At 36.0% G+C, this 20,323-nt stretch overlaps 1 protein-coding gene across 2 annotated transcripts in view; it reads right to left on the minus strand.

Moving 5' to 3' along the window:
- Positions 1–20,323, minus strand: part of PIBF1 (progesterone immunomodulatory binding factor 1) — a 298,482-nt gene that overhangs the window by 123,811 nt on the left and 154,348 nt on the right. For both annotated transcript variants that reach the window (XM_027844511.1, XM_027844510.1), the window contains exon 12: positions 18,993–19,143. In XM_027844511.1, coding sequence (XP_027700312.1) covers positions 18,993–19,143 — 151 coding nt within the window. The remainder of the gene's footprint in view (positions 1–18,992; positions 19,144–20,323) is intronic.

Genomic DNA, 20,323 nt, shown 5'->3' on the forward strand with positions numbered 1-20,323 from the left:
AAGAAAAGAAAAGAAAAGAAAAGAAAAGAAAAGAAAAGAAAAGAAAAAAGTCTCCTCTTGACTTTTTTGTTGGCTATGCTGTTCCAGAATTTAATTCGACGTGTTATTTTAAAGTTGTTCGGATGGGAATGTCGGGAGAATTTGGCTAGAATGCTTCCTCTATTCTGGCATCTTAGCACTACTGCTTTCAGGAACTTTCAGAACTCTTTGAATGACACTGAACTTCTCCCAAAACGAAAGACCCATCTTTTTGATATCAATATTCTACCAATGTGCTATGTAATTGTGAAATATGGAAAATATTCTACAGATCTGAAAATGAGTATCACACAGAAGACAAGAGAATCATGTGATCAGTTTGGGCAGGGTACAACGCATAATAAATAAGGAAAAAGAATATGAGTAAAAAAGGGTGCCATTAGTGAAATGCATGATAGAAAAAGAAGACAGGCTGGTCACACGGTACAGAGAACAATATGGAGGAACAATCCTAGATTGTGCCCATCACTGGCAAGCCAGTCACACAGACTGTGAAATTTTAGGGTGACACTTTAGAGACCCCTCTCCTGGATCACTACCTTGTTGTGGCAGAGGGACTTGCCCAGCTTAGTGAAACTGTGAATGATGCTATGCAGTGTTACCCAAGACAGAAAGGTCACAATGGAGAGTTCTGACAAAAGGTGATCTCCTGGAGAAGGGAATGGCAAAACACTCCTGTATCTTTGCCAAGAAAACCCATGGATAATATTATTATGCTAAAAGATATGACATCAGAATGGCATACTGTTGTCCCCGGGGTCATGAAAAATCAGACACTCCTGAACAACTGAACAACAACTTTGGTGACCCCTAGAAGGGCAGCTAGGTGGCACAGTGTAGTCAGGCAGACTCATCTTTGTGAGTTCAAATCTGGCCATAGACACTTACTACCTGCGTGACCCTGGGCAAGTCACTTAACCCCGTAGGCCTCAGTTTCCTCATCTGTAAAATGAATTGGACAAAGAAATAGTGAACCATCCCAGTATCTTTGCCAAGAAAACCTTAAATGGGGTCCCAAAGAGTGGGGCAGCTAAGTGGCGCAGTGGATAGAGCACTGGGTCTGAAGTCAGGAAGACTCATCTTTTCTGAGTTCAAATCAGGCTTGACACTAACTAGCTATGTGATCCTAAGCAAGACACTTTACCCTATTTCCCTCAGTTTCCTCATATAAAATCAGCTGGAAAAGGAAATGGCAAACCACTCCAGTATTTTTACCAAGAAAACCCCAAATGGGGTCATGAAGAGTCAGACACAACTGAAATGACTGAACAACAAGTTCTTTCCCCACTTGAGGGATTTTCAAGCCCAAAGTAGAACTACTTGTAGTTTATAGTGACTATAAAGGTCCTTATAAAAGGTGGGTCTCACTAAAAGGGTTGATTGCTTGGATAATTAGCAATGCTGAGTTTTCTTTTGGCATGAAGGGATGTCAATCACAAGGTAGTATGGCAGCTATAGAGTGACTGTATAGTCAGTCAGTCAGCTATGGCATCTTTTAAATGGGACGGTAAAAGAATATGTACATTTCTCAGCACAATATGGAATTTTTACCAAAAATGACTATGTAAGGCAGAGAGATATTGCAGGGAAATGCAAAAAGGCAGAAATATTCTATACATCTTTTATAGACCATACTGAAATAAAAATAGAAATTGCTTCAGGAACAACAAACAAAAGATACAGACTTTAAGAAATCTTAAATAATAATGGAGTTAAAGAACAAATGATAGAAATAATTAATAACTATGTAAAAGAAAATAAAAATGATAAAACATACCAAAATTTCCAGGAAGCAGTTAAAGCAATCTTGAAAGGAAAAATCTGGAGACAGAATGTTTTGTGTGAGAAATAAGTGAAGAGGTCAGTGTCTCTGGATCAAAGAATATATGGAGAGTCCTATATGGATCTCTGGTAAGATACTCGGTGGTCTAAAACAGGGGAAAATTTTCTTGACTGTTTATGAGCTTGAAAGGGTATACTTGCTCTATGGTTTCACTAACAATCTTTATGACTCCTAAGACCAAGGTTCCCCTCCTTTGCTACCGCTACCTTATATGTGCTGTCTCTCCCTACTAGGATGTAAACATCTTGAACCAGAGATTGTCTCACTTTTGTAATATAGGTAACTACACATGGGTTATATTTTTTAAAAATGGCAAATATGAAGAATGTAGAGAAATAAGGAAAGACTTATTAAAAATAATGCAAACTACATTGGCAAAACATACACATTGATTATGACTATGAATATTAAAAACAGCAGTAACATTTTATGAACATATAGATAGAAAAGAGACTACTCAGGTACGCAGATCAAATTTTTTTTCTTTTAGAATGTTTTCTTAAAGTTTATATTTTATCTCCCTTTTCTCCCTCAGTATGAAAACGTTAGCTTTGATTTCTTGGCTTTATTTAGAGTACCTATATTACATGTATCTCTTTGTTCAAATAAATACAAGGCAAATTAATCTGTGAAAAAGTAAATAGCTTATTCTATTGGAATAAAAGGATGAGACTTCTATACTGTCTAGTTTCTCCTGAAATTTGTTCAGCTTCATATTTTCCTTTTGTTTTTTAAATCTTTCAGTTAAACTTACGCAAAACTGATAAAGGGATATTGTGATATCATATGTGATTATTGTGTTACTATCTATTTATTGTCTTCTTATTACTCAGATAATGTTTCCTTTGCAATTAGGATGCTAAGGCATTTAGAGAGTATAAGTTTATTACTGATACAGGTTTGTTGTCTATGGTTCCTTTCAGCATAATATAGTTTCCTTGTCTGTCCTTTTTTATTTTTTGAATGTTTGTTTTTGCTTTTCCAGACAGCATAACTGTAACTCCTGCCTTTTGAAATTCACTTGGTACGTTGCAAAAAAAAAAAAAAATTTTCTATCCCTTCAGTTTTATTTTTTGTATGTCTGTTTTTTAAATGTGTTTCTTATAAGCAACAGAATGTAGGGTTTTGTTTTATTATCCAACATTATTCTTTTTCATTATATTGGATTGTTTAATATCCATTTACATTTAAAGTTATGAGATATAGGTTTATATTTTCTTCTATCTGTCTCTATTCTAATACTGCTTTTTTTTTCAAGTTATAGATTTCCCCCCTTTTCTGATATATACACAGTATTATGTTCCTTCAGTTACTTTAATTTTTTTTAAGGAGCTCCTGTTCCCATTGGCTCTATTCCCCTGATTCCTCTCTCTCATTTGTTACTCCTTTCCCTGTGGAATTTTGCATATTATTTTTTCTCTTGCTTTTATCTGATTTAACCCAACTCTTTTTTCCTCTTAGTCTAACTTCCCCTTTCTTCTCCTCCCCTTCAACCAGTCTTGTTCATTTGTGGTTTTTTTAATTCTTTTTTTTTTTGTGCTTCTTTCCAGAAAGAATTTCTCTCACTCTATTATCCATCCTCTTTGTCTGTCTTCTTAGACCCTCGTTCTCTGACTCATGACCACTGTAATTATCTGGTCTCTGTCTTTTCTCTGCATGCCTCATGCATCCAAATCTTCCAGTGTATCCATTCGAGGTTCTTGCCTCTAGGCAGTTTCTACCACTACCTTTTAGAGCTCGTCACATGTATTCTTTTCCACTATGCCTCGCTCCTAAAAAAATGTCAATTTCTATAGGTGACAGAGAGGACATTGCCCCATGGTAAGGTCCCTTCCCTTCCACATCCCTGATTATGCAGACCATTGATCTATACACTTCACTGGTTACCTTTTTTTTCATATTTGCCTCAAAATCGCCTCTTTATTCTCCTTCTCCCTTCCCCTCCCCTTACTTTCACGTACCCTCTCGTGTTATAATGTAGTCCCAGTCTCACAATTTTTATTTCTGTTTTGAACCATTCAGTAGTGGTTCCATGTTCTCATATTCCACAAAGTCCTTTACCTCATCAACTATCGAATCATTTCCTTTTGTTTTATAGTATTTATTAATAGATGCCTGAACTCATTTATTAAATCTGGAGATTATATTTCCTTCTGTTGTTAATGTTTTCCTGGTTGATTTATCTGCTTATTTTTAAGGTCTCTGTATTTTCCTCTTCTTGAGATCTTTGGTAATTTCCGTCTTTTTTCCCCCTATTGCTCACTTTTTGAGTCCCTCCCCTCTGGCTGTGTTTTCTATGGGGGATGGATTCAAAGCATCTCAGCTTCCTCCCACACATGATTCACCAGCCCAGGTCTCTTCCCTGAGTGATTTTTGGGTGGTCAGAACTGGCCCCACCTGGATGTTGCACTCCTTCCCCTCAGGCTTTGTGGAGTGCTGTACAGCCCCTCCATGGAGATTACAGGGGAAAGTCAGAACAACTAAAAATATCTTGGCAGATTCTGGAGGTTTTGTGATTGATCATTAAGGAGTTTAGAACTCCTCCTTACAACCCTGGTCACTCTTTTCTCCCACTCCCTTTGCTTGAGTCAGGAGGGTATCTATTAACCCCTCTCATAGGAGAAGAGAGTTTCACCCTTTACCCCTCACTTTTGATTTTACCCTCTCCCTGGGAAAGGAAGGAGAGGGGAGGGGCAGCAGCTACAGCATGGGCCCCACTGGCAATGGCCTTGGGCTCTGGGGCAACCTTTGCCCGGAAGCATCACCCAGGTTCAGTACAACTTGCTCAAGGTAAAGAAGCTGGCCTCTGAACTTGGGGAAGCATGCTCTTTTAAATTTGTAGCTTTAACTGTTAAGGATGTGATGTTGATTCTCTGTGTAAAGTAATTCGGAAGTGCATTTAACAAAACTGAAGACATCTGATTGGTAATGGGTTTCTTTCAAGTTTCAAATTGGTGAACTTTCTGCATCAGTTATGTCAAGCAACTTTTCATAACCTGGTTACTGCTAAAATAATTTACTATTGTTGGTTATTGTTTTAATGTGTAAATTAGCCAAAAAGCTTGTTTGGGTTATGTATGGTTTGCTGAGAATTTGCAAGTGTATAGAAATCTCTAATGATCGGCTTTTTACATTAGGATAAATTTAAGTTTGAGATGTAAATCCTGGAAAAGTTTTTCCTAAGCTGTGATTAGTAAAACTTGCTGTTTGAAGTAAAAGCTCATAGGATTTTATTTTGAGTTGTCTGATGGGTCACAATTCATCTGAGAGAAATGCCACAAGCTACTCAGAGAGGGTGATACTGGTGGGTAATCAGCATTGGGAAAAGCTGAGAGGACAATTTTAGCCTCAGTCTAAGATGGGATCCTCCTGGCTCAGTTTCCCCATTATGTTCCTTTGAAAGGGAATGTTACCCACCTGGCTATTCCTGAGTCTGGCTATGAGGTGGATTTGATACTGCATGGTTGGAAAACTGAATTATCTGAGTCCAAACAAAGCTAAGGATGTTTTATTCTCTCAAAGTTGGGCCCTAATTCAAGTTCCTGCTTTATATCTGGGCCCTGCATTTTTTCTGTCAGATTTATGTTTTCCAGACTAGGGGCCATTCATCTACAGTTGGTAGCAAACAAGTACCAGCCAATGTCCCCACATTGTTCCCTGGATACAACCTGTGCTTGGTTCCAGTCAACCTCCTCTTTGGGACCCCCTCGAAGCAGGGATAGCTATACGCCCCTTGCCAGCAGGAAGCAGTTTCAGAAACTGAGACCTTCACCCCTTACTCCAAAAGAATTTGGGTCCCATTTGTTTGAGGGGGTAATGATGGGGTTGGGATCTGGGCCCCAGAAAGGAAAAACCCTGGACTTTCCCACAAGGCCAAATCTCTGGTGTTTCCCTGAGGCTATAATCCCATCAACTGGCCTTTCATTGTGGGCCTCCCTATGGCCCCAGGCCATTTCTCCATTCTCTCTTGGCCATGTGGTCCAGGTCCCTGGCGTTCTATTACTTCATGCCCCCCCACCCCAGACCACTTGGCCACTCCTAGATCCCTCCCATAGTCTTTCTGTATATAAGGTCCATCTTGTCTCCATTAAGATGCTTAGATTCTTAAAATCTAGTCATGCTAGGATTCTTATAATCTAGCCACTGCTTACTCATGTTCAGACTCCTTAAGAGTCTGCCCAATATCTTGGATGTTCTAATAAACCTTGTTTTTGGCTGAAAAAAAAAAGTGATCCTTCGACTGAATCCAAACTTCACGGAATAAATCCCCTTAATAAAAGGATTTGTTTTGTAAAACTTGGACTTAGTCAAAAGGCTGCACCCACAGGCCGCAGGTTCCCCATCCCTGGCTAGATAAAGAGTGCGACTATGCCAGTTCAAATTCAATGTAGAAAAGATTTTGTGGGACACAAAGCCAGCTTGTTGAGTAGTGTACATTGTAAAAAACACTAACAGTTGTATTGATGGCAGAAATTACTAAGTAATGCAATTAGTAGCACTACTCTCAACACATCCATGTTGGAGGTGTGTGCTATGGAGGCTGTTTATTTAAGCTAAATAAGGAGACATAGTGAAAACAGAAAGAATTTAAAATTCTTTCAACAGAAAAACTTTTTAATGATTAAGTAACCATTAAGCATATCCTCTATTTGTGCTGGATTTAAAATTATGATCATAACTTACATTTTTATATTTGCTTACAGTATATAAAGTATTTCCCCTACAGTAACCATGGGAAGTATGTAGTAAAGTACCATTATCCCCACTTTTTTGAATGAGAAGGCTGAGGTTCAAGAGAGCAAGGGACTTGCCCATATACACAGCTATTAAGTGTCAAGCTAGGTTGTGAACCCAGGTCTTTTGATACTAAGAGTACCCTTGCCACTAAAAAAATTCTGCCTTCTCTATAAAAGTATAAAATATGATACCTACAAGCAGAGAGTTTAAAATCAAGCTGAGAGAGGAAAAAAAAACTTACATGTATGAAATAACATTGAACAATAACAGAATAGAGCACATAATGAAATATTAAATCGTGAGGTACAGAATACAAATGTTGAAAGAATTCAGAAAAAGGCTGGGTTCTTTATGGAAGACTGCAAGGGTAAGGCTGGAGTTTATGAGGGCCTTGAAGGACAGGCAATATTTGGTTACAGAAAAGGCAGAGTGGAAGGCACTACAATTGATGAGCACAAGATAGAAACAGTAAAGAAACAGAAACGAGTATTAAGCAATGAGAAGTTCAGCAAGAAAGGGCCATTGGTGGAATTGCAGACAAATAAGGTGGAATAAAAGTTGAGTGTGGACAGAATGATGGACATTAAAAGTCAAGTGGAAGGTTTTAGATTGGAAATAGTGAAAAAAGGAATGCTAATGAAGATCTTTCACCAGTGGAGGATCATGGACACAGTGTTTAAAAACACCTGGTCTGGATGGATGTCTGGTCAATATGTTAACTAAAAAGAGGTAGGTTTCCCAGCTCTTACAGACTTAGTAATCCACCAAAATCCTGAAATTCATATCATATCAAATAATGACTGAGAAATCCAATGAAAAACTATATAAGCAAAGCTCATTTTACTACACTTTGCTTTACTGTGCTTCACAGATATTGCTTTTATTTTATTTTTACAAATTAAAGGTTTGTGGCAGCTTTGTGTCAAGCACATCTATTAGTAACATTTTCCAAACAGTATTAGCCTGTGTCACGTTTAGGTACTGTTTGCAATATTTCAAACTTTTTCATTATTATTATATAATATTACATTATTATTACATATGCTATAGTGATCTATGATCAGTTACCTTTGATGTTACTAACGTAACTATTTTGGGGCTCCACTAACCACACCCATGTAAGATGGTAAACTTAACTGATAAATGTTTGTGTTCTGACTGCTCCTGACTGGTCATTCCCCTTTCTTTCTCCATTTCCTTGGGCCTTCCTATTCTCTCAGTCATAATAATATTGAAATTAGGTCAGTTAATAAGCTCACAATGGCCTTTAAGTGCTGAAGTGAAAGACAGGGTCAATTGATGTGGCAAACTTCATTGTTGTGTTATTTTAAGAAAGCCACAGTCAATCCCAACTTTCAGCAACCATCAGTCTGATCTGTCAGCAGCCATCAACATCCAATAGAAGCAAAGCTTTCAGTGATGAAGACAATGCTCCTCTGAATTCTTTCAATGCTTGTACAGTATAACTCATGACTGATAATTACAGACTGTTACATTATTCACTGTTACTTCATGCATGTTGATTTGCAGATAGACTGGGTTTCCTAAAGAGAGGTCTTCCCATCACTGTGCCCTCTGAGGAGAGGGGCTGTGTCCTGTGTGAGGGGCAATCTGGACCTCTCCCTTTGCCAGTAGATGTGCCATGTGGACTGTATATATGTCTCTGAGAAAGGTAAGACAGCTAAAGAACAAGTTACCTTTACTATTTATGGATTCAGGTAAAAACCCTTTGCATTTTCAGGTGTTTTAAATAAAACTTGTCACTATACTGTTGTCTTAGCCTAAGTCTCTTTTTTTATGCTGAAATGGGTCCATCTCCTCAATTGACACATGGTTTACACAGGCTAGGGAGAAAATATGCTTTAACAGAATCCATTTACAAATAACGTACTGATTATTAACAAATTTATATTTTCTAAAGCAGTTCAACTAAAAGCTATATCTGGGACTACTTTGCTAGCTATTAATTTTGAAATAGGGTTGAAACTACTTTGTGGCCATTGAAAATCATTTCCCTGAGTTTCCTCTTTCCCTAATTATTAATTTATATGTGCCCCATAAGCATTTCTGGGATTCACTGAATAATAACAATAGCTAGCATTTATAGAACATCTACTATGTGCTTGGCATTTTGCATTATGCTGTACAATTAGTACAAAATTCCTGGATATGACTTGGTTTTAATTACTGAATGTAGCAGAATACAAAGAAAATGACTAACAAATAGCTGGGATTTAATATATACTTGTTGTTTGAGCAAATTAAATATCATCTTGTGGTAGTAAGAGTGTTGGAGTAAAGTCAAGAAATTGAAATTTATTTATTTTTTAATTTATTTTTGCTTTCTGGTGAGGCAATTGGGGTTAAGTGACATGTCCACACAGTCACACAGCTAGTGACTGTTATGTGTCTGAGGCCGGATTTGAACTTAGGTCCTTCTGACTCTAGGGCCAGTGCTCTATCCACTGCACCACCAAGAAACTGAAATTTAACAGAAATAAATGTAAACCTGTACACTTGCTTTCAAAAATCAACTACACAAATACAGGATGATGGAAGACTTAGTCTGTCAACAATTTTTATGAAAAGATTTGGAGATTGTACAGGCACCTTTAATAATTAAATGGGATTTTTTGTCTTCCCCCAAGGCAATGAGGTTAGGTGACTGCCCAGGGTCACACAGCTAGTAAGTGGCAAGTGTCTGAGGCCAGATTTGAACTCAGGTCCTCCTGACTCCAGGGCTGGTGTTCTATCCATTGCACCATCTAGCTGCCCCTTTAAATGGGATTTTTTAAAAACTATATTTGAAGTTGAATCTAATTAATTTATTCAGTAAAAACTTATTAAGTACTTGGTATATGTATTTGGTACTACTGTATACTGTACACTATTTTATGTCTCTACTATGTGAAGTCTAGGAGAGATAGCGACTTTAGATAAGACCCTGTCTCTGATGGTCACGAATTATATATATTCTAAGGCAAGAGTTCTTATTCTTAACTATTTATTTTTTTTTTCTCATGAATCCCTTTGGTGGTGAACTCTATGGATACTTTCTCAGAATAATGTTGTTTTAAAAAAAGTTGTAACTAAAGGAAACACTAAATTTCAGTTACAGTTTAGTGAAAATAAAGATGTAAATTTTTTCCCATCCTGAGCTCATGGACCTCTTGAAATCCATCCAGAAATCACAGATTAAGAAGCTCCAAGACACAGATAATGCCAAGACACATGATAAGTGTGCTAGAGAATTAAAAAAAAATATGTGAAGCTCTAGGGTTAAGCAGAGTTGTTACTGACAAGGCAATCAAGTCAGTCTCATGGGAGAAGGTAGCATTTGAGCTGGTTTTTGAATGATGGGTAAAAATTTGATAGGCAAAGAACAGAGAGGGCATTTTAGGCAGAGGAAATTGTGGAAGTAAAGGTAAAGAGGAGAGAGGTCACAGAACCTGTTCTGGGAGCAGTGTTCAGTCTGACTGATTTCTAAGATGCATTCCAACTCTAATTTCTATGATTCTATCACATATGTTTTTTAATTCAGACTTTCCTTTCCTCTAATTGCTCTGAATCAGCATGATTTATACAAAGGAAATCAACGTTAAAAGCTTAAAGTAGTATTATAGTCTGTCTTCAGTTTTTTATATCACAAAATCAAATACCTAGGCACATGAGACTCTCATTGAAATCAAGGTAACTGCAAATATTCTGGTTATGTGAAATGTGAGAAACTTTTAAAGAGAATCTGATGATCTTTCTTCCCATCAACACGAGCACTCAGGTTCTGGCCCTTTCCCCCTCTCTTGACTACTGAGATAGTCTCCTAACCGGTCTCAGGAATGAGAGGATCATTGATTCAGAGCTAGAAGCCTCACCATTTGTTTCTCTAATCTTTCTCCTCTCCCAATTCATACTGACAGATGTTGTAAGTATTTTTGAAGTACAAGTCTAACTAGGTAGCTCCCCTGCTTAGGAAGCTTTCAACCAATGGTTCCCCATTGCCTCTGGGAGAAAATACAAACTCTTCTATTTGGAATAGAAAGGCCTTCATAATCAGATTCCAAACTATCTCTCTAGGTTGCTTACACATTCTTCCTCCTCACACACTGCATATTCCAGGCAAATTGTCCTCCTTGCTTTTCTTTGTGCTTAACCTCTCACACAGGAATACTCCCTCTCTCCTCTTGACTGCCTACTACAACTCCCAGCTTCCTTCAAGACAGAGCTCACCTCTTTCGACAGGGATTTCCTGATGTCTCTAGTGGTTAATATTCTTCGTGTGAAATTATACTTTTTTTGTACATATCTTATATTTACCCATTTATGAAAATGTAGTGTTCTGGTCCAAAGTAAACTCCTTGAGGGCAGGCACTGTCTCACTTTTGTATTTGTAAATCCGTTCTTTAGCATAGTGCTTAGTTCCCACATTGTAGGCATTTAACAAATGCTTATTGATTTAAGAATATTATTCCTATCGTCTTAAAAGTAATTTATGAAGAAAACACACTTTCAAAATACAGATTTTCCATGAAAAATTTCCATAAAAAAGTTTTCATTTTGTGTTTAACCACAAATCTGTACTACCTTTTATTGAATAAAGCATTGTTTATAGCAAGAATGATGATATTAATAAGGTACCATTTTCTCTATTATTATGTAACTGGACAGGGATGTGGTGATGAGCCTAGAGTCCTATGACAATGCTTCCTCATGCCCAGGAGATGACCTTAGGAAGACTCTCCCAGCATAAACTCTGGCAGGTTCTACCAGACTGAAAGGCTTTGAATATATTCTCAGTGACAGATTGTGTCTATCTTACAAGGACCAACCCAGATAGGTACAAAGAGGATCATCACAAAGAGGCAGGCTACTGGGTGATTAATTCTTTGGTTCTGGCAACCTGTGAAATAAGGAAAAATACAAAATGGTCCTTAGTACTGTATGATTCACTCAAAGTATTTAAAAGAAAAAAAGAGATCTTGAGGCTATTTTTCAATCCATTAGAATCACTTGCAGTAGATTAATTTAGTCATGGACATAGGGTAGGTCCCCTTTTCTTGCTGCTTTCTGAAAATTTCCATACTGCAAGCTTTTACTCTCAATTTGATTTAACTCTATTCTTCCAAAAATACTTCGTTACATGAGACATGGTTAAACCAGTTAGACATAATTGAGGGAGGGAGAACCTGCCCACTATAAAACACAAGCTCTTCAGCTGCCTCACTGAGATGCCCTGAAGTGAAGGCATCTATGATCCCTTGTGTAAGTGCAGACTACCTGTTCCTTACTAACAAGAAAGATGGAGAGCTTAGGGAATGGAATCTTGGTTATATCTTTCCCTCCCTGCTCCTATTCCCCCATATTCCTATCCCTTGGGTGGTTTGCTTTAGGTCTTAAGCCTTCCCTTTTTTTGAGTTAAAACTGACTGTAATAAAGGGTCTACTGCTGTATACATTACTGTTCTGTCAGGTTCTTTTGTGAAAGTCCTGTAACTGCTATTAAGGACTCGGAGAGTCCTAGCTTCAGTAATGAGGATTGCAGAGTCATGAAAAAAGCAAAGAGTGCTAAGACTCAAACAGATTTTATATCATCTATAGGCATTACTTTAATTGTGGAGTAAATGAATCACAGCAATCTTGATATTTTCATTATAAATGTGACTAGAAGACTAAGTGAAGTCCCAGCTAGAAAGAAGTATGACTTAAAGTTTTTTTTCCTTGAAAAGCCATAAATAAGACATTAATTGAGTTGGTTTTATTGTATGTACAAAGGTATTAAGAAACATTATCTGCTGGGACAATTGTTCATCTCTTATTGCTGTGCTCCTAATTGGTATTTAAAAAAAGAACACCATCAGGGGCAGCTGGTTGGTGCAGTGGATAGAGCACTGGCCCTGGATTCAGGAGGACCTGAGTTCAAATCTGGCCTCAGACACATAACACTTACTAGCTGTGTGACCCTGGGCAAGTCACCTAACCCCACTGCCTAGCCAAAAGAAAAAAAAAAAAAAGAACACCATGGAGATAATTGTATGGTTATGGGACCCTATATGTTGCAGACAGTTGAGATAATAAAGAATTTCACTGCAGAACTCTGAAGTCTCTCCAAGTAAAATCAATATATATTTCAATACTTAGTATTGCAATTAAATGCAAAGTACTGCATTGAATACAAAAATTCAGCATAGGTAAAGAAAGTGAAAAAGTGTTAGATAACATGGCTGAGGAATAAGAAATGAAAGAGGTAAGAGACTTATAGACTACACAGATGCTTCATACATCTACATGGAATATTTTCTTCAAAAAGAAGAGTCTGGGGCATGGGGCATGAGGAATACTGAATAACATCACAAAAATGATACTTACATAATTTAATAGATAGAAAATAATTGGTTACAATCAGTTACCATGCAAATCAACTAATAATTAGTAAATTAAGTAGCTCTGAATCTGTTGTCTGGTGTACAGTGACCTGTTGGCAAGCAAAAGAAAAATCAATACTAAATTAGAACAAAACTGAAAAGTTAGATGACACAATGAAACAGTACCAACATGACCTATTTATATCAGCTGTTATTGCTGAAAAATGGACATTAAAAAAATCCAAATTGACATGAAAGATCTCAATTTACTAAAGAAAACTAACAAATGTGTATCAGTCATAATAATAAGGACACTAAAAAAGTCTAGCAAATACCTTAGCCAACAAACAATTTATGATTTCTGTGCCTTAGAAAAAGCTTATTGACAGACTCAATTAAGCTAAATCACCCTGAAAGCATTTAAGGAAAAAATGTGAAGGACAAAAAATAGATGCAAAATGAAAATGATTTGTCAAGACCTCTAGACTCCAGCAAGGCCAGAAGATCCACCACAAAAGGACTCTATCATGGTCTGCAATGCGCTACAGAAACAAAAAGAAATGACATTAAAGAAAACAAATATGGGAAGGGAAGCTGGACTAGGCCAAGGATACTTAGCAGAAGTATATGCTGTATATGTCAATGCTGGGGCATTGAGGGATTAATTCTCAAGACATTTGAAAGAGGGGGAAGACACTAAGCACTTGGGAAAAAATCAGAGATGTTATTATTACACCCCAAAAACTATCAAGAAAACATTAGCAACAAGTAACTTTTTTTTTTCTTTTTGGTGAGGCAATTAGGGTTAAGTGACTTGCCCAGAGTCACACAGGTAGTAAGATTTTTGTGTCCGAGGTCGCATTTGAACTCAAGTCCTCCTGACTCTAAGGCAGGTGCTGTATCCAACAAGTAACTTGTATCTCTACTTTTCAATTGCTATAAAATTTATTTAAAATAATCTACATATGTAATGAGGGTACCTTGATCAAGGCTTGTAAAGGGAACAGGCAGGCTTTTCCAAATGATATTCTATAGCAGACCATATCTTTATAGCCATAGAATTGACTGAAAGGTACAGTGAATACAAGATCCCACTCTGCTTATTGTAAGTTGATTTCAAAGGAGCATTTTTATGTGATAGAGCAAGTCAGAATCATACAAGAATCTCTGAAAGCTGTAAGTATAGAGATAATTGTTCAGTGAACCTCTCACATAAAGTGAGGCAAAGTATAGAAGGACATATGCTTAAAGGATGGCAAACAAAGAGCTCAAATGGAGATGCCAGGAAGACAGATTCCTTACAAATGTTCAGTTCCTCTGAATGTACCTGTTTACAAAAGTGATGAAACAATGCAGAAAATATTAAGTGAGATTTATAATCATTCAAAAAATTTGTGACCTAATTATTCACAAAGGAAAAAGCAATAGGATGAAGAATGCATACTGTGCAAGTTATGACAAATAGTTGGATGGACACCCTATAGAGATGGTCCATCAGTCAGTATCATAAATAGATACTTTGGATGGAAAATGGGCTGGCCCAGACTTGATTAGTTGGGGGACAGAAGGCTGAAATGAATTTGGAAAACTGTCCAGTGCTAATGACACAAAGTACCTTTCTAAAACAAAGGCCGATTTTTAACACAATTATTTTTCTTGTAAAGCTAAAACAATCTTGTTATTTATTAATGAGACTAGAAGACTAAAAGAAACTGTGGCTAAATAGAAGCTGTAAGTCACAACAGAAGTAATGGAGAGATGCATGGTGAGTCTGATTAGGCTACAGCATATTATCAAGGTTCTGAATAGGAGAAATAGTCTAAAAATATTAGGAAAGAAATATATGATCAGTCAGTCAATAAGCACTTAATAAGCACCTACTCTAGGTACTGTGCTTAGCACTGGGGATACAAAGTAAAAGACAGTTCCTGCCCTTAAGGAGCTCAGTCTAAATGGGGGAGACATGCTAATAGCTATGTGCAAACAAGATACGTACAGTATATAATAGGAGTAGTCTCATAGGGAAGCATTAATATTAAGGGGGGCAGGGAAAGGCTTCTTGTGAAAGGTGGGATTTGAGCTGGCACTCGAAGGAAGCCAGGAGATAGAGATGAAGGAGAGAATTCCATGTATGGGGGACAGCCAATGAAAATTCCTATAGTCAGGGGATAAAGTACCTTAATCGAGGAACAGCAAGGATACCAGTGTCCCTGGATCACAGAGTACTTGGAAGTTAGTAAAGTGTAAGAAGACTGTAAATATAGAAGCTGATGAATTTTTTGAAAGTTTTTGCACTTCTAGGGCTGTATCCCAAAGAAATCATAAAAATGGGAAAAGGACCCACATGTACAAAAATATTTATAGCAGCTCTTTTTGTGGTGGCAGAGAATTAGAAATTGAGGGGATGCCCATCAACTGGGGAATGGCTGAACAAGTTGTGATATATGAATGTAATGGAATATTATGGTGCTATAAGAAATGATGAGCAGGCAGATTTCAGAAAAACAATTTTTTACTGAATGGTTCTTAATTTTATTAACAATTTCAGTTCTCTCTATATTTTGGATGTTATACTTTTATGAGATTTTAATACAAAACTTTCCCAAATCTGTAGCTTCTTTTATTTTTACATTAGTCATGTTGTAAAGAAGAATTAGAACCAACAGAAGGAACCATAAGAAAGAAGAAACAAAACAAAACAGAAGAAAAAAAAAAGAGCAAATAGTATGCTTCGATCTGCATTCAAACTCCATAGTTCTTTCTCTGGATGTGGATAGCATTTTCCCTCATGAGACCTTTGGAGATGTCTTAGATCCTTGCATTACTGAGAAGGGCTAAGTCTGTCAGCGTTAGTTATTGCACAACGTGGCTGTTACAGTGTACAACATTCTCCTGGTTCTGCTCACTTCACTCAGCATCAGTCAATGCAAGTCTTTCCAGGTTTTTCTGAAGTCCACTTGCTCATCCTTTCTTACAGCACAATAGTATTTCATTGCATTCATATACCACAACTTGTTCAGCCACTCCCCAATTGATGGGCATCCCCTCAAATTCTAATTCTTTGCCACCACAGAAAGAACTGCTATAAATATTTATTTTTGTACATGTGGGTCCTTTTACCATTCATATGATCTCTCTGGGATACAGCCCTAGAAGTGGTATTGCTGAGTAAAAGGGTATGCACAATTTTATAGCCCTTTGGACACAGTTCCAAATTACTCTCCAAAATGGTTGGATCAGTTCACAACTCTACCAATAATGTACTAATTTTCCAATTTTCCCACATCTTCTCCAATATTTACCATTTTCCTGTTCTGTCACGTTAGCCAACCTGATAGGTGTGATGTGGTACCTCAAAGTTGTTTCGATTTGCATTTCTCTAATCAAAAAGTGATTTAGAGCATTTTTCCATATGACTATAGACAGTTTCAATTTCTTCATCTGAAAACTGCTTATTCATATCCTTTGACCATTTATCAACTGGGGATAATCTGTAGCTTTTTGACTAGCTTTAGTTATGTTGATTTTGTTGATGCCATATCTTTTTATATAACAAAATAGCCTATTTTATACTCCATGTATAGTTATGAATTCTTTGCTGACATAATTTTTTACAGCATGAGTTTTATATTAACACCATTTATTTGCCTAAAATTTATTTTGACAATGGGTATAGATATGAGTCTAACCATAATTTCCATCAAAGTGCTTTCTGGTTTTCCTAGCAGTTCTTGCCAAATATAGTGCCTTTCCTAGTGTATATGTTCTTCTATTTATCAATCACTAGAAGGTTGGATGTATTTGCTTTTAGGTTTTATATAATTCCATAGATTTAACTTTCTATTTTCTATTTGGTACTAGATAGTATTGATAACATAAATGATATAATCTGAGATCTGGTAAAGCTATGTCTTCTTCCTTCTTACTTTGTTCATCATTTTCCTTGATATTCTTTAACTTGCAGTTAAACTTAACAATGAATAGTACTAAAGACAAATTAAATATTGCTTCTGCAAAAAATAATGTCATCAATCAACATGTTTCCTTTTTAAAAGAAAAATATTGTTATATAAATAGGGTAAATAGTTCGAATACTTGAGACAATGAATGACCCTCACCTCAAAAGTACTCTATGTTGCTACAACAGGCACTGTATTTCTAGAATGATTAAGGTCCTGATGTTTATTATACTATACTTGAGTATCCTTGATAAACTACGCTGAAAAATTACATGAGTAAAGTTACTAAACTGTTTATACCCTTTATACTATCCTTGAGATATAACATTAGGAGTTTTAATATACCAAATTAGTCATTTTTGTTCAAGTATTTATTATTCCTAACACTTAACTAAATATATGCTGTTTTTTATATACATTAGGAACTATATGTGGAAATCTTTCTACTCAGAGATAACCTGAGGCATAAATTCTAACTACATGTGGATGAAATGATAACAAAGGGTTTGAGGTTCAAGAGGGCAGGAACTGTTTTTCATTTTAATCTTTGTTTTCCCCAGGACTTATCACTATGCCTTACACAAAATAGGTGCTTCAGAAACGTTTATTGGATTGAATCAGGAACAGATTCAAAGAGATGAAACTTCTTCACAAGAAATGGGAACTATATGAACCAGAAAGGAACTTGTTTGCTGGCATTAAAAAGCAGGAATGATAATGAATATGGAAGAGAATGATATATCTTCATACAAGTCTCACTCAAAGGAAATTCAATGGCATACACTTTATCTTCTTTATCAGACAACTGACAAGTATAGAAAATACCAGAAAAGCAAAGCCAAAATATACAAATTTTTCTATACAAACACTTCAGTATTTAATAGAAGGGTATCAGATAGGTAGTTCTACTCTCCAATAGTCTTTAGAAGTAAAGAGGTGAGATGTATCAGAAAGAAGAGTGGTAAAATATGTAGGATATTCTAAGCTGAACTGATTAACTAGATAGCATTCCCCAGACTTCTGAAGTAACTCAAAATTGAAATTGTACTTTTGGTCAAAACGTATGACCTGTCGTTGTGAAGAATGACTGAAGGATTCCACAAGAAATTCCACAAGTCTTATTTACATGTCTAGCAGTAAGAGATGCAAAACATAATACTGTATAGGATCACCAGTCCCCTAAATAGTTATCAAAATCATTAAAGTTATGTAAGGGACTATGGTATGAGGACAGATTAAAATAATTACAACTCTGAAAATGAGTCATATGAGTTATTATGAGTTTGAGAAGATGAATGCTGCAGATATATACATATATAACTGAAATTTATAATATGATAAAGCAATTAACTGAAATGTTCACTAATCATGTATCAGAATTCTTAAAAAAAAAGGAATCCACCTATGATGCTAAAGCGAAGAAGTTTTAGCATATTAAGGAATATTTCTTTGGCATAGCAGAGAATACATTTATGCAACTCATTACTTCAAATAGGTGAACATAAATAGGTTCAAGAAAGTTTTAGAAACATTCAAGAATGAAAAATCTACAACAGGTTAAAAGAAAGCTGTTAGTTTAGTTAGTTAGTGATGTTAGTTCTTATCCAAGATCAGAATGAAGAATAAACCATTGCTGAAGAAAGAACTAGTTCTGCTGCTTTTTTCAACTATTTAGAGATATAAAATTGTGAGATGGAAAACAGAATTTTCTGGAGTTAAAAAGCATACACATTTATAAAAGGAATATTAAAAAATGTCTTTTGTTGTCCCCAAGGTAGCTACCTATAATGCCTAGTCCTTGCCCTGGTTGTGAAAATTTTATTAAAAAAAAAAGCCTTCAGTGACTCATAATAATTTGTTATATATAAAAGATATAACTTTTACAAAGAGAAAGATTTTTTGATTCCTCAAATTCTAAAAATAAAAAAATAAGGCAAATAAATTAATTGAAAACTACAGATCCTTTAGAAATATGGTCAATGACTATTTTACTGAACTATATCTAACTGCTTTTGGAAATGCTACTCTCTTATCTGAATTGCCAGGGAGAACTTACTTTCTGCAGTCTGTATTATTATTTCATCAAGTTCTTTTTCTAGTTTTTCATAATTCTCTAGTCTTCCCTGATGATCAGCGTTTTGCGCCTGAAGTTCAGAAATGCGTTTCTCAGAAGAGGCTTGAAGACCATAAAATTCTTTAGTTAAAACCTAGTGGTTAAGACAAGTAGAAATAAAACAAAGATAAAATAAAACAATTGGTTGATAATGAAAAAACATGATATAAAATAGATTTTTTTCCTATTTGTAGAGTTTAAGAGAAATAAGTCCAATCGTTATAATTTAGCATTAGATGAAACACAAAGAATGTTTTACATTTTAACATTTTGAGGTAATTAATTCAAGTATTGTGATTATGAAGTACCTCCTTACAAAGCTGAATAAAAATGAATTTAATATTTGGAAATGATTTGGTGGTTAGGTATAGTATTTTTTAAATTTAAATTCTAAAAGCACCAGAATATCTTACTTATCTATGGGTTGATTATCTAATACTTTCAACTATGCAGAACACAGTCAAGAACCAAAATTCAAAAAGTAAGCCTTAAAAAGACCTTTGAATAGCTAAAACAAGTTTCAAAATCTCCATGCATTAAAATTCATGTAATTTTTGCCTACAGAAGGATCCCTTAAACCCTCACTCTGACCTTATTTATGCTTTAGATACAATTCTAATAAGACTGATTACTATTTTCCTGGCTCACAACAGTTAGAAACAGCAAATTAAAAGGGCTGCTAGAGGCAGGAACACTGACAACCCAAAGAACTGACTGCTGCTAGCAAGGAAAAGACATAAAACGCTAAAAAGCAAGCATGAGAACAACAACAACAAAAAAAGCAAGCATTGAAATCTGGGTACCTCTTGATAGGAACCAGTAGCTCTCAACACTTTAATAGAAAGTTCCCCAAAGCATCACTGTATTTTTAGAACAACAGAATATATAAGTATCCTAAGGTCCAAGGCTGTTCGAAAATTTAGACTCACATGTACTGGGTCTGCTTTCTGTTACTGAACCTAAAAGATTTATTTCCTCTTTGGCTTACTGTGCCCGAATTCAGAACTTACTTGTGGAAAAATCACCAAATATTCTTGTATCTAGATTTCCTCAAGGGTGGGTAAGAACTAATATTTATGTAGTACTTTAAGGTTTGAAAAATGCTTTACAAAAAATATCTCATTTTACCCTCACAATTCTGGAGGTAGGTGCTATTATTCCTACCTTACAGAGGATGAAACTGAGACAGATTAAATGATTTGCCCAGGATCGCAAGCTAGTAAGTATCCAATGCTGGATTTGAATTCAGGTCTTCCTGACTCCAGTACTAGTGC

Source organism: Vombatus ursinus, unplaced genomic scaffold (assembly GCF_900497805.2).
Source record: "Vombatus ursinus unplaced genomic scaffold, bare-nosed wombat genome assembly UNPS02014942.1, whole genome shotgun sequence".
In the NCBI taxonomy this organism is placed as follows: domain Eukaryota; kingdom Metazoa; phylum Chordata; class Mammalia; order Diprotodontia; family Vombatidae; genus Vombatus; species Vombatus ursinus.